At 37.2% G+C, this 12,787-nt stretch overlaps 1 protein-coding gene across 6 annotated transcripts in view; it reads left to right on the top strand.

Annotated features, from left to right (window-relative positions):
• Nucleotides 1–12,201, top strand: part of LOC142619777 (rab escort protein 1-like) — a 31,300-nt gene extending 19,099 nt beyond the window's left edge. Inside the window, exons 9-14 of one of the 6 annotated variants that reach the window (XR_012841568.1) lie at nucleotides 8,616–9,245; nucleotides 9,343–9,444; nucleotides 9,526–9,784; nucleotides 9,859–9,961; nucleotides 10,106–11,351; nucleotides 11,565–12,201. Coding sequence is in view for 2 of the 6 variants with exons in the window: in XM_075793054.1 (XP_075649169.1) it covers nucleotides 5,636–5,824 (189 nt within the window). In the remaining 4 variants the exon portion in view is untranslated. Of the gene's footprint in view, nucleotides 1–5,635; nucleotides 6,883–8,615; nucleotides 9,246–9,342; nucleotides 9,445–9,525; nucleotides 9,785–9,855; nucleotides 11,352–11,564 lie in introns of those variants that run through there. The other 5 variants (XR_012841567.1, XR_012841569.1, XR_012841570.1 and 2 more) reach the window with 5 other exon arrangements.
• The last annotated feature ends 586 nt before the right edge of the window (nucleotides 12,202–12,787 follow it).

The raw sequence follows: 12,787 nt of genomic DNA, 5'->3' as shown, positions 1-12,787 counted from the left end.
ATGACATTGCTCCTACATCATTGCCAATGAGTAGTATGTCATCTACATAAAGAACTAAAAATGTAATAGTGCTCCCACTAGCCTTTTTGTAAACACAAGGTTCATCCATATTTTGTGAGAAACCAAACGATTTGATTGCCTCATCAAAACAGATGTTCCAACTGCGTGATGCTTGCTTTAGGCCGTATATAGATCTCATCAACTTGCACACTTTTGATTTTTGACCATGAGATATGAAACCTTCTGGCTGGTCCATAAAAATTTCTTCTTGAATGTGTCCATTCAAGAAAGCTGTTTTAACATCCATTTGCCATATCTCGTAATCATAATGTGCAGCAATTGACAATAGAATCCTTATGGACTTTAGCATGGCTACTGGCGAAAAGGTTTTCTCATAATCAATTCCAGCCTTTTGATTATACCCTTTTGCCACTAGCCTAGCTTTATAGGTCTCCACCTTACCATTAGGTCCTATCTTCCTTTTGTAGACCCATTTACAACCAATAGGCTTAATACCTTCTGGTTTGTCTACTAAGGTCTAGACCTGGTTGATATACATTGAGTCCATCTCTGATTCCATGGCCCTTTTCCAATTCTCAACGTCCTTATCAGTCATTGCTTCTTGATAAGTAAAAGGATCATTATCATGCTCCTTTGACTCCATTAGATAAATCTCATTTAACAAAGTGAGTCTAACTGGAGGCCTGATAGTTCTTTTACTACGTCGAGTCTCTTGTATTTTGCTTGGTTCAGTAGGCACTATTACTTGCTCTTCATTATTCTCATTCAACTCAGCCATTGGGTTATTAGTTTGTTCATCAAGAGAAACTTTTGCTCTACTTTCATTTAAGCTATAATCTTTCTCAAGAAAAATTGCATTCCTGCTCACAAAAACTTTTTGCTCACTAGGATTGTAAAAATAGAAACCAGTAGACATCTTGGGATAGCCAACAAATAAACATCTATCACTCCTTAGTCCTAGCTTATCCATATTAGACTTTCTAACATGTGTTGGACAACCCCATATCTTTAAGTGATTTAGACTTGGTTTCTTACCAGTCCATAACTCATATGGGGTATTAGGAACTGATTTGGTAGGGACTCTATTTAATAAATAAATAGCAGTCTCCAAAGCATAACCCCAAAATGAAATTGGCAACTCTGACATGCTCATAATAGAACGAACCATATCTAATAAGGTTCTATTTCTTCTTTCAGCTACACCATTATGTTGAGGTGTGGCAGGGGGAGTTAATTGGGAAATAATCCCATTTTCTTTTAGATATTCCTTAAATTGATCCAAGAGGTATTCTCCTCCTCTATCAGAGCGAAGAACTTTTATGCATTTTCCAGCTTGTTTCTCAACCTCATTAGGAAATTCTTTGAACTTTTCAAAGGATTCAGATTTATGTTTCATTAGGTACAAATAACCATACCTAGAATAATCGTCAATAAAAGTAATGAAGTAATGGAAACCACCTCTTGCCATGTGATTTATAGGACCACAAACATCAGTGTGTATTAATCCTAATACATCAGTGGCTCTAGCTCCCTTTCCTGTAAAGGGACTTTTGGTCATTTTTTCTTGTAAGCAAGGCTCACAAATTGGATAAGGCTCTACCTTCAAAAGATTCAATGGCCCATCCCTTACCAATCTATTGATTCGGTCAATATTGATATGACCAAGCCTTAAGTGCCACAAATAGGTAGGATTAACATCTCTTTTTCTTTTAAGAGATAATACACTGGCAGCAATATCATTCTCAACACAATTAATAGAATTATCAATAGAACTCAAAAAATAAAGACCACCTTGTAAAATGCCAGAAGTTACAAATTTATTATTAAACTTAACAAGAAGTTTAGAAGTAAAAAGAAATGAATATCCTGAACAACCAAGTTTTGAAACTGAAATTAAATTTCTTCGCACTTCTGGCACATATAAGCAATCTTCTAAGACAAGAGTTCTACTAGAAGATAATTCTAAATAAAAAGTTCCAATGGTAGTGGCTGCAACAGTTGCACCAGTCCCCATCCTTAGGATCACCTCCCCTTCATTTAGCCTTCGGGTCTCCTTGAACCCCTACAACATATTGCAAATGTGTGAGATTGTACCAGAATCCACACACCAAGAATTAAATGGACCATCCATTAAATTTGTTTCAATAATGAGCAAGTTAGGCATACCTTCTGCAGGTTTGTCATTCTTCAGAGAAGCCAAATAATGGCGACAGTTTCTCTTCCAATGACCAGGCTTACCGCAGTGGAAACAATTTCCTTTTGCTTTCTTTTTCTCAGTGTCCTTATTCACTTTGTCACCTTGAGCCTTATTGAATGACTGAGACCCTTTTCTCTTAAAGTTCTTACCCTTAGGCTTCAACTTAAGAGAAGAATCAGATTTTTCAGCCAACATTACAGTAGGCTTTTCTTTCTTGATGAGATCCTCAGCTGCTTTCAACATATTGAGCAGCTCTGACAATGTCACTACCATCTTATTCATGTTATAGTTCATGATAAACTGATTAAAAGAATCAGGTAAAGATGCTAGGATTGCATCAACTTGGGTCTCACTATCAATTTCTGCACCAAGCATATCCAGTTCGTTGATGAAAGAAATCATCTTCAGGACATGTTCCCGAACTGGAGTTCCTTCCACCATTTTGGTGGACATGAGATTTTTCATAGCAGTTTGTCGTGCAATTCTGCTTTGTTCTCCAAACATCTCTTTGAGGTGCATCATCATATCTTGTGCTGTAACTAGACCTTGGCATTGTTTTTGCAACACATTGGTCATAGAGGCCAATATGTAGCATTTAGCCATTTCATCAGCCTCATGCCACTTATTAAATGCAGCTCTCTGCTCCTCAGTGGCATCAGCTAAAGCAAGTTCTGGTGCCTCAGTATTAAGGACATGAGCTATCTTATCAGCAGTGAGAACAATGATTAAGTTCCTTTTCCAATCTACATAGTTTGGTCCAGACAATCGATTTTCATCCAAAATCTTAGCTAAGGGATTAAAATTGGTCATAATGAATCTGCAAAATAATATTTTCACATACATATATCCATCAGATTCAGGTTTTTGAATAACTAATGGTACCTCCCACAAGAACAAAATATCATAGATTCCCAGAACAGAATATAACAATTATATTCATAAATAATTTGAAGTGGACATCGGGAACCCTTACCTTGCATGCTCCAATAATTTCTTTTGAAATATACCGTGCACACCATATAAAGGCAAATAGATACTATTCATCACAATTTCATCTCATGTTTCTAATTTTATTAATTATCTATGACTCCCGATTTACTTTTGGCCTCCAAATCAAACATGGTTTACACTATTTTAGTGGTCATGTTTATTTGGTTAAGTGCAAACCATTATCTCAGTGAGATATATGTACTAGTATGATCATGTTGCTATTTTAGCCACACTCCCACTAGTCATACAAACACCTGTCTTCCCAAGAAGTAAACAAGAAGAACTACCAAACCAAAATTAAGTCTATCCTTTTGGCTTCGACAAAATTTTAATTTAATAGAACCTTTATTCACCAACAATGGAGGGCCATAGGAATTATTCTGTAAAATAATCCTACTTAGCACTTAATATATATAATACTACTGGGACTATTTAAATATTATTCTTTATGTATCTGATACAACTCCCACTAATTGAGATTCAACACCTCAATTCGAAAATACTCAAGATTTTATTAACATAAAAAGGTGAGTCAAAGAACTAAAACATATCAACATGGGTTACACAAATAATCACATATACATGAAACCATAATAGACAATCTATAAAGCAATAATGGCACTACAGCGCACAGCTCAAGAGTAGATGCAAGAGACATGCGACTTCATAAAACATATTTGTCAATGTAATCAAGAATACGGAAAACGAATCGGAACCAAACAATCAACATATCACATATATCAATCACGGCACAGATTTTTTGTTGTTCTCCACTTCACAGAATAAATAAAAACAATTAACATATCACATATATCAATCACGAAATATAGGAAATAAATCTTGGCACACATACTGATATAAATAACAATTCAAAATCCATGATTAAGTGTGGTTCGCTCTGATACCACTATTAGTTTTGCGGAAGCAATATAAAACAAAATTTTATATTTTCATTTAAGATCGTTGTACCACATAACCATAGATTTTAAACAAAACAAAATTGCGTACCTCTCTTAGCAACCCAAGCGTGTTGCCTCCCAAGGTATTCACGTCTCTCTCTTTATTTCTTTTTAGGTTTTCAAAAGACTGCAGTATCACTCAGTGGTTTTTTTGATGGCCAGCCACTAACGTAATATATATATTAATCTCTTATTTCTTATTTAAGACTTCTAAAAACCCAAGAGAGAGATTGGACGTGGGATCCTTAGAGATCCTAATCTTCAGCTGTAGGATTAATCAATAACTTTTTGAATGTTATTGACTTATCTTGAAACTCTTTCAAAATTATTCCTTAATTTTCTCAACCATATCAAGAAAATATTTGAACTTCTATAGATTGCAATAATGTCCATCAACACAATGCAATTGACCCCTGAAGATTAGAGAAATACAAATGAGGTCCCCTTACTTACAATTTTGTATCTATGCCCTTCCACCACACTATATTCCCACAAGCCACTAGGACTGGATTAATATCACTGTCATGTCCCTAGCTTATGTAACCCTTAATTTCTTGATTTCATAATTTCTATTGGACTCCAAAATATCTTTGAAAAAACTCTTTAAATATATATATACAATATTATATATATATGGAAAAACATTTTTGAAAAAATGTCACCGGCCGGTTTTGTTTTGAGTCCAACTTCAGTATGAAAATCAACTGAATATACTATCTTCTTTGGAGACTGGTGGATTTATTGTTGAGCATTTACATATTTTGCCCAATATACACATAACCCAACGTGTTTGTATATAGCCTTTAAAAAATTAGCATCACCAGTTGACACTGTCAAAGTTATGTGCATAGTAAATAAATATACACAAACCTCTCATGTTTGAGGACAATAGAAAAATTGTGATAGAACAACCTTTTAATTAACAGTGATCACTCCATAAGGTGTTCTTGATCAGATCCAATTCAGTACATGTACTTGTTACATTACACCCACTTGTTTGCTTAAAGTCACTACCTCAATGATGGAGTAAATCATCCTATCATATAGCGGCACAACAAGTGTAGGCTTCAGTGGTAATATTCAATTAATATCCTTAGCCTAGAACAATTTAATAATCTATGAAAAATCATTACTCCCTGTCTTTGGTTCCTTAACCATTCACATGATTTTTCTACAGAGGTGACATCACATGCCACATTTAAACAATGAAATATACCTATAAAAAATTATGAATGTGAAAATAAAATTTTATTATCAAATAAAAATACATAGAATTGTTTTTGAGGGCACATAATTCTAACATCCACATCACTATATCTTACTTCCTAGCATAAACTACTCTGTTTTGGGTCATCTCCCATGCAACAATTGTTCAGGAGGAAATATGAAACAGAATGATTGAATAACCAGATCACTATTTCTTTCATAGATAATTTTTTAATGATCGGTCTCTATCTTTCTCTGTCAGTTGTCAAGTCATAGGTCTAATCTATTGAGGCACAGGTCATGCTTATTTTCACGTGTTGACTTACTGACTAGAATTTGGTGGTGGTTCTGGTACTTTGGTAGCTATTTCAGAAGATGTATCCTGATGAAGAACTCTTTCCAGAAACAGTCTCACCTGAGAATCCTGAGGATGATAATGAGTTTAGTGTAGAGACTTAACGTGCTTTACTGGACTAGATGGTGTTATCCATCTTAGCAGTGCTCTGCTCAGAAAGTTATGAATTGTGGATGACTTGAAGTGCTGTGTATTGCCTTGAGAAAGAGAACTTCACGTTTAAGCAATTTACTGCCTCATATGTTCTCACAAATTGTTGTAGCATTATAGAAAAATAGGCAGATACTGCCCTTTCATTTTCAGAAGTTGTTGTACATTATTCAACTCTACCTTAACCGTGCAACAGTGGCTGCCATGGCACTGTTGTACATACAAATTCTAGTAGGATATCACGGTTCTTACACGTTTGGTAAAAATATTTCATCTATCTTGCAATCTCTCTCTCTTTTCTTTTCTTTTTTGGCGGAAATCTTGCAATCACATTAAGTTGTGATTTTCTTTTTCTTAAATATTGAGGACCCATGATGGATCTGCTAGTGTGATTTGATTGGATTTCATATATTCAAGTCATTTTTATGTTTTAATTGTAGAGCTTATGCAAACCAAACTGAATAGGACTCCAATGTTATGGTGATGCTGGAGGGTTGGCAAGTTAATATGCAAGTGGGGAGGGTTAGCCATTTTCTTAAGCTTTGATCGAATACCCAAAAGCTTTGCCATTTTATTGCAAAAATAGAGCTGATGTTGACATGCAAAGTAGAGAGGTTGACAGTTGACATCCATAATTTAGATAGTTAAGGGCCTATTTGAGGCAAAATTTGCTGAATAGTACTTTTTAAGAAAAATTTTAGGTGCATAGCATGCGGCTGAAGTTAATTAGTTAAGTAGGCTGCTTCTAGAACTTGAGTTTCCAACCCAAAATCAAGTTTAGTAAACTCGAGTTCCAATTGGTTTAGTCGTTTAACGTAAATTAAAAAAAAAATATACATGGAACTTGAGTTTGCTAAACTAAAATTATAGGCTGTTAAAAATTTTATCCAAATGAAACTTGAGTTTACTAAACTCGAGTTCCAAGGGTAAATTTTTTTTGAATGAAACTCGTGTTCCAATTAATTACAACACCTGCCCCACCAACACTCTCAGTTTTATAACTAACTCAATTTTATATACAACTCACAGACATCACCCAAACTCTTTGTCTTCACATCCTGCAACCTGCATTGATCATTATACAAAATCAAAAGCTTCCTTCTTCAATTTGTAGATAAATATCTAAACCTCAAAAAAAATTTTGGTTGAACCTCATTAATATAAGCTTTTTGAGGTAGATATATATACACATACCACTTTTATAGTATTTATGGGTCATGTGTTATTTGATCTTTGTAATGTTTTGTTTTTTGTATTTATACTGGGTTGTTATTTGTTCTTTGCAATGTATAATGGGTTTTTCTTTGTGATGGGTTGTTATTTGTAATTTGTATGGGAAATATGTAGTTATTCTTTGCAATGTGTTGTTATTTGTAAGGTGTAACCAATTTTAATTTTAAAAAGTTAGTGACCATATAAAAATTCAAATGTTTATATTTGCCTGGAGACAATATTTTATATTTGCTTGGTTAATAAAAATTTGCTTGGAGATAATAAATGTTATATTTTATATTTTCTTGGAGATAATAAAAATTCAATTGTTTATAAGTGGTTGGTGGACCATACAATGTTATCTTTAATGTTTATATTTGCTTGGAGACAATACTTTATAGTTCATATCGGATAAAAGTGTTATACTTGTCACTAACTTTTTTAGTAAACTCATTTGACTTTGAATAGGCTTGTAATGAGTTCAATTAATTTATATCTATATTATGGTGGGGAGGCCCGCAATGATGTGATTCATGGAGTGATGTGTGAAGGGCTTGGTAAAAGGTTAGAGATTATTTAGCTAAAAAAACAGCAGGAGATTAGTTTGGACCATCGGTTCTTTGACATAACAATTATATATTGCACTCCACATGCAGTTTTCAGTAATTGCATTGTCTTCATGCCTATTGAAATAAATTGTGAGAAGCATGTTAAGATTATGTTTGACAGAATAAACTCTATGACCCAATTAAAAGCTGCTGAGTTGTATATGCGTGTGGAGCCTTGTACAAAAGTCGGCGGTGAAGATGTACAACAAACAACTTTGGAGGGTGGTGGATGGGAAGAATTACAATTATTACATGTTGATGGTCATCCAACTCTTAATTCATGCACCAAAATTGGGGGTTATACACTACCATGTCACGAGACACCAACTCCAATGGAGGTTGGCGGATCTAGTTATCAACAGGAATGTATTCAATCTCTAGGGGGGGGGGAAGACGAAGGCGATGTTGATCATGGTAGAGATGAGTATGAAGAGATGATTGGGAGAGATGACTTCCACGATACCACCCCATATATGGATGATGACGTGACATCAACTCTCTTATCCTGTCTGCATGACAGACGTACTCAAAACGATCATTCCATTTCTGAATATGACTACATGTTCCACCCTCCAATTTTTTTCTACCTTGCCTCTTGCATCTATTTTATGCAATTCGCAATCGGTATTCATGTTCGGATTGTTCCTGCTTTAGCCCAAATTTTTGAAGGACACGATCAGGTAGGTGGAACTCTATAAGCCAAAAAAATATAAGTGGAATTTTTGACCTCCACACATTACTTTCATTGATGCGAAAACTAGGAGGAAGGCGGCTCAATTCATCTACATATGGCTCCCACTTAACCTACAGTAGCCACCAATAAAAGTAACCATGTTAAGTAATTTTCCTATAATTTGCATAATAAGTGGTACAATAATGGCAATGAAAGAATATAATGTTATCTTCTTCTTTTGTAGTCCTTATCCTCTTATGCTAGTAGGGGAAGCACTAACAAGATGGTGGAGTGGTATAACCTCCTCATTCCTAAAACTAGGGCTTACATCCAGGAAGCGGGCTTCAAGCCTATCATTGGCCTTCTATCAGAAAGGTTCGCAAGTGCTACCTTGGTGCAATGTTTCATTGAGAGGTGGTGGGATACTACTCATACCTTCCATATTGTTGAGCAAGAGATGATGATGACTCCTTATGACTTCTAACACATGACCGACCTTAACTTCGAAGGGGAAATCATTAATCCAGATGGCATTTTAGGAATCCAACTGGGTCTTGACATGTTGGGGAGGAAGTATTCCACCGAGACCATCCTCTACTTTGAATTGGTGTCAAATTACATGCTTTTCCCACAAAGGACTATGGAGGAGCGTGTCCGGATGGCTAGGACCTTTCTTCTACACTTGTTAGGAGTTTATCTCTTCACTTCTGGTGGCTAAACGGTGTCCTTAAGGTGGCTGACCCTCCTTCAAGACTTTGCAGATGCACGGAAGGCCAAATGGGGGCAGGCATATCTTGCCTATCTTTACTCTACCCTCGACACTCTTAGCTGGGGCACCTTGCGATAGCTTGTGGGGCCTTGGAAGCTCCTTGAGGTTAGTTCTCTTTCCATCTCTTGTATTTTCATTTATAGCTTAGTTCTTGCAAACTGTCATCTTATATCTAACCCGTGGCTTGTACTTCCTTTTGCAGTGGTGGATTATTAGGTATGGCCTCATAACTCTGAGTGCCGATCTAAATTTGAGGGAGTTTCCTCGAGTAAGGGCCCACCTTGCAGGGTTAACTTCGAATGAGGTAAGTTTAAGAGTTTTAGTTTTCATGTTTCTTCATGCATTTCCCTTAGGATACCCTTCTTCTAACCTTGTATTATTCTAGGTCAACTGGACTCTATGGGTCGGCTAGCCCCTTCCTACTTCTTTGGATTTGGAAGCTACTACCATCATTACTTTAGAGATTACCCAGCCCTTCGAAGGAATGGGCTTGAGGGTACTCTACTTGGCAAAGAGGGTATGATGTCAACTGGTAGGTAAGGATGACCCACATATTCTGATGGATCCTCCAGAGTTCATGCTTACCCCATACTCCATAACTGATGCTAAGTACAACTCGTAGGGGAGTGGTGTCCCTATGCCAGGTGGCTCCTTCTTCTTCTTTTCCTTTTCCTTTACCTTATTTGTCATGGCTTCTAATGGTGGAAAACTATAGCAGGAGGAGCTTGCTGTTGATGAGCCCATTAACCCCCACATCTCCCTTGGACGGTTTATGCTTACGGCCCAGATGGCTTTGCTCGGGAGTCTGCCGCCATCCCAAAGTTACAGGCTACCCTTTTCCTCTAAACACCCTGGCGGTGTTCTTCTTTCCCCTTTGTTCTTTTTTCTTCTCGCTATCTCTCTCTCTCTCTCTCTCTCTCTCTCTCTCTTTTTGGGTCACCAACCCTTCTTTCTTTGAATTGCAGCCTACCATCTAAAAGCATGAGGATTTGGTATAGCTGGCTGGGAATCTCAAGCTGGAGGTGACCAATTATTCAAGGAGCTTTTATGGTCCTAGAGGGGTGGCCTACTCGGAAGGTGGTGGTGGTGGTGATTCAGAGGCGACTCCTAGCTACCAACCAAGGAAAGGGTGACACCATTGATTACTTGCAGTCAAGACACATAGGCATACAAAACACATCTATCTTTTCTATTTTTTTTTAATTTGGACTAGTACTTAATTTATAAGATATACAGTTAATTGTTTGTTTCTATACAACATTGCTTCTTTGATGCTTGAAATCTTATGCTTGAAATATGCCCTGAATGATCCTTTAGGTTGTAGGAACCCTAGGAATACCTTGGAGTGGAAAAGCCATGCTTAAAACAGGGGAGAATGAGTTTTTGCCAAGCTTTGTGCATACATAGGGATGGACCTGCGTACTCAGTTTTGACTTCGAGTACGCAGGTTTAACCTTGCGTACGTGGGCCACAAATCAAAGGAAATCCTAACCGCATTAATTAAGTATAAATGTAGCCTTTTGGGTCACAAAACCCTCACTAATGTATTTTTTAACTTAGAGAGCACCTTTCTAAGGTCCTTTAATGGCAGAAACTCTCCACTCGATGTCTCAGTTGGATTAGGAGGCTTGGTCCTGATTTCAAGGATTCAATCGCCCCCATGGTTTTTCTTGTGTCTTTCCGTACCATCAAATAAGGGTGGATAGGCCTTTTCTTTATGTTGCTGCCAACTATTGGGTCCCTACTTGGCATGTTTTTCACTTCAATGGAGTAGAACTATGCCCCATGATCGAAGAATTTGGTGCAATCTTGGGTGAACCGGAGATTAACGATCTCATCTTCCCTACCATGGGTGGGGATCTCCCCTCTTTGTTGCAAGTTGTGTTAGGCGTTCCTCTTGCTACGGCAAATAGGTGGTGTGTCATTGGCAAGATCAACCTTAGCTTGGTTTTTGCACACTTTTTCAGCTCGGCCCTTCCCGTGGGTAAGAGGCCACATTCATACTTTCTTCATGCCTTTTGGTTATGTGTTTTTGCAAGGTACTTCTTAGTCCAAAGGTCATATTGTGTGGACCTCTAGATGTGCACAGTGGTTTATGAGCTAAAGAGAGGTAACTTGGTGGGCTTAATTTTGGCGGAAACCTTCAATGGTTTGGATGCCTTTCATAGGAAGGAAGCAAGCTTCTTTGCAGGAAATCCTCTTCTTCTTCAGGTATAATCCCTAACTTTTTTCTAGGTTCTCAACCTAGTGGGATTCCTCTAATTTTGCATGGATTGTCTTTCGGTTTTTAACCCATCAAGGCACCTTATATCATCTTTCATCATTATTTATATAATTTTTTTTTTCACTCATGCTCTCTTTTCTTTTTTGCTTTTTTCTCTTTTTTCCCTCTTTTTTTTTCCTCCTTTTTTTTTTTTCCTTCAGATATGGCTACAGGAGATGCTTTAGTTACTTCAACCTCCCACCGTACCCCCCAACACATACCTCCCTAGGCATTTTAGGGACCGCCAGCTTCATCAAGATGACATGAGCTTTGAGGCGTACATGGAGCTTATGGGTCACATCAAAGAGATCGACATTCAATGGGTCATGGAGTGGTGGCATATCTCAAGCATGGTTCACAGTTGCTGCAAGGACTATTTTGTGCCTTTAGTTAGACTTTGTTGCTGCTCCTACGACTCCACTTGTCATATCTCAAGGAAATTCAAAGAGCATTAGGGAGCTCCCAATAATGAAGGTGCCTTCCACATCAAGGTGTTTACCAATAGGATCTTGGGTAGGCTTTGTGAGGCTTGGCCACGTCTTAGGGTGACTAGAGGTATTGCTCCTCCTTGATACATCTATCCCACTGTGAGGTACAAGCAATGGTTGGAAGATGTCATGAAGTGGATTCTGAGAGATGAGAAAGCTTACATGAAGACTAGGAAGAAAGTAAGGAGGGTTGAGTGACCACCTTGATATGCCCCATATTTTACTTTTCTGCACTTTATGATTCTCATGTTTTTGTTTTTGAATTTAATAAAGGATTGGAATGTTCCAAATCCCCTATGAAAACAATCATGTTACCTTTTAATTGGAACAATAAGCGAATCACTTTTTTATTATCTTTGCTTATTGTCCTCTCATTCCTTTGTATTTATTCTTTTTCTTTTCTTTTACCTTTGACATGTTATTTTTCCCACGACGTCCCTTCGGGAATTTTCACCATGTCCATGGTTTTTTCCCCTAACTTTTCCTAGATTGCCCTTTTAGGTTTTTAATTTAGTAGGGTTCTTTTGCCATAACTTTTGCCTAGGCCGCCCTTTCGGGTTTTAAACCAAGCAAGTTTTTTTTTTCTCTCTCTCTAAATGTGGTATTTTCAGAGTCTATCCATGTTAATTAGGCAAAGCATCTCTTTCCCATCCAAATCTGTGATCCTCATAGCACCTCTAGACATGATCTTCTTAATGATAAAAGGCCCAAACCATCTTGGATTCATCCTTCCTCTTGGATCAAAAGTCTCATCTCTAAGCACCTTTAGGACCAAGTCCCCTTCTTTAAGGTTTCTCAGTTTCACTTTCTTGTTGAATGCTCTAGCAATCCTTTTTTGGTAACCTTATGCATGATACTGTGCCCTAACTCACTTCTCATCTACCAAAGCTCTCGCC

The sequence above is a fragment of the Castanea sativa genome, chromosome 12 (assembly GCF_040712315.1).
Source record: "Castanea sativa cultivar Marrone di Chiusa Pesio chromosome 12, ASM4071231v1".
Lineage (NCBI taxonomy): Eukaryota > Viridiplantae > Streptophyta > Magnoliopsida > Fagales > Fagaceae > Castanea > Castanea sativa.
Note: the sequence above shows the minus strand (reverse complement) of the source record. Positions and strands in the feature narration are given on the sequence as shown.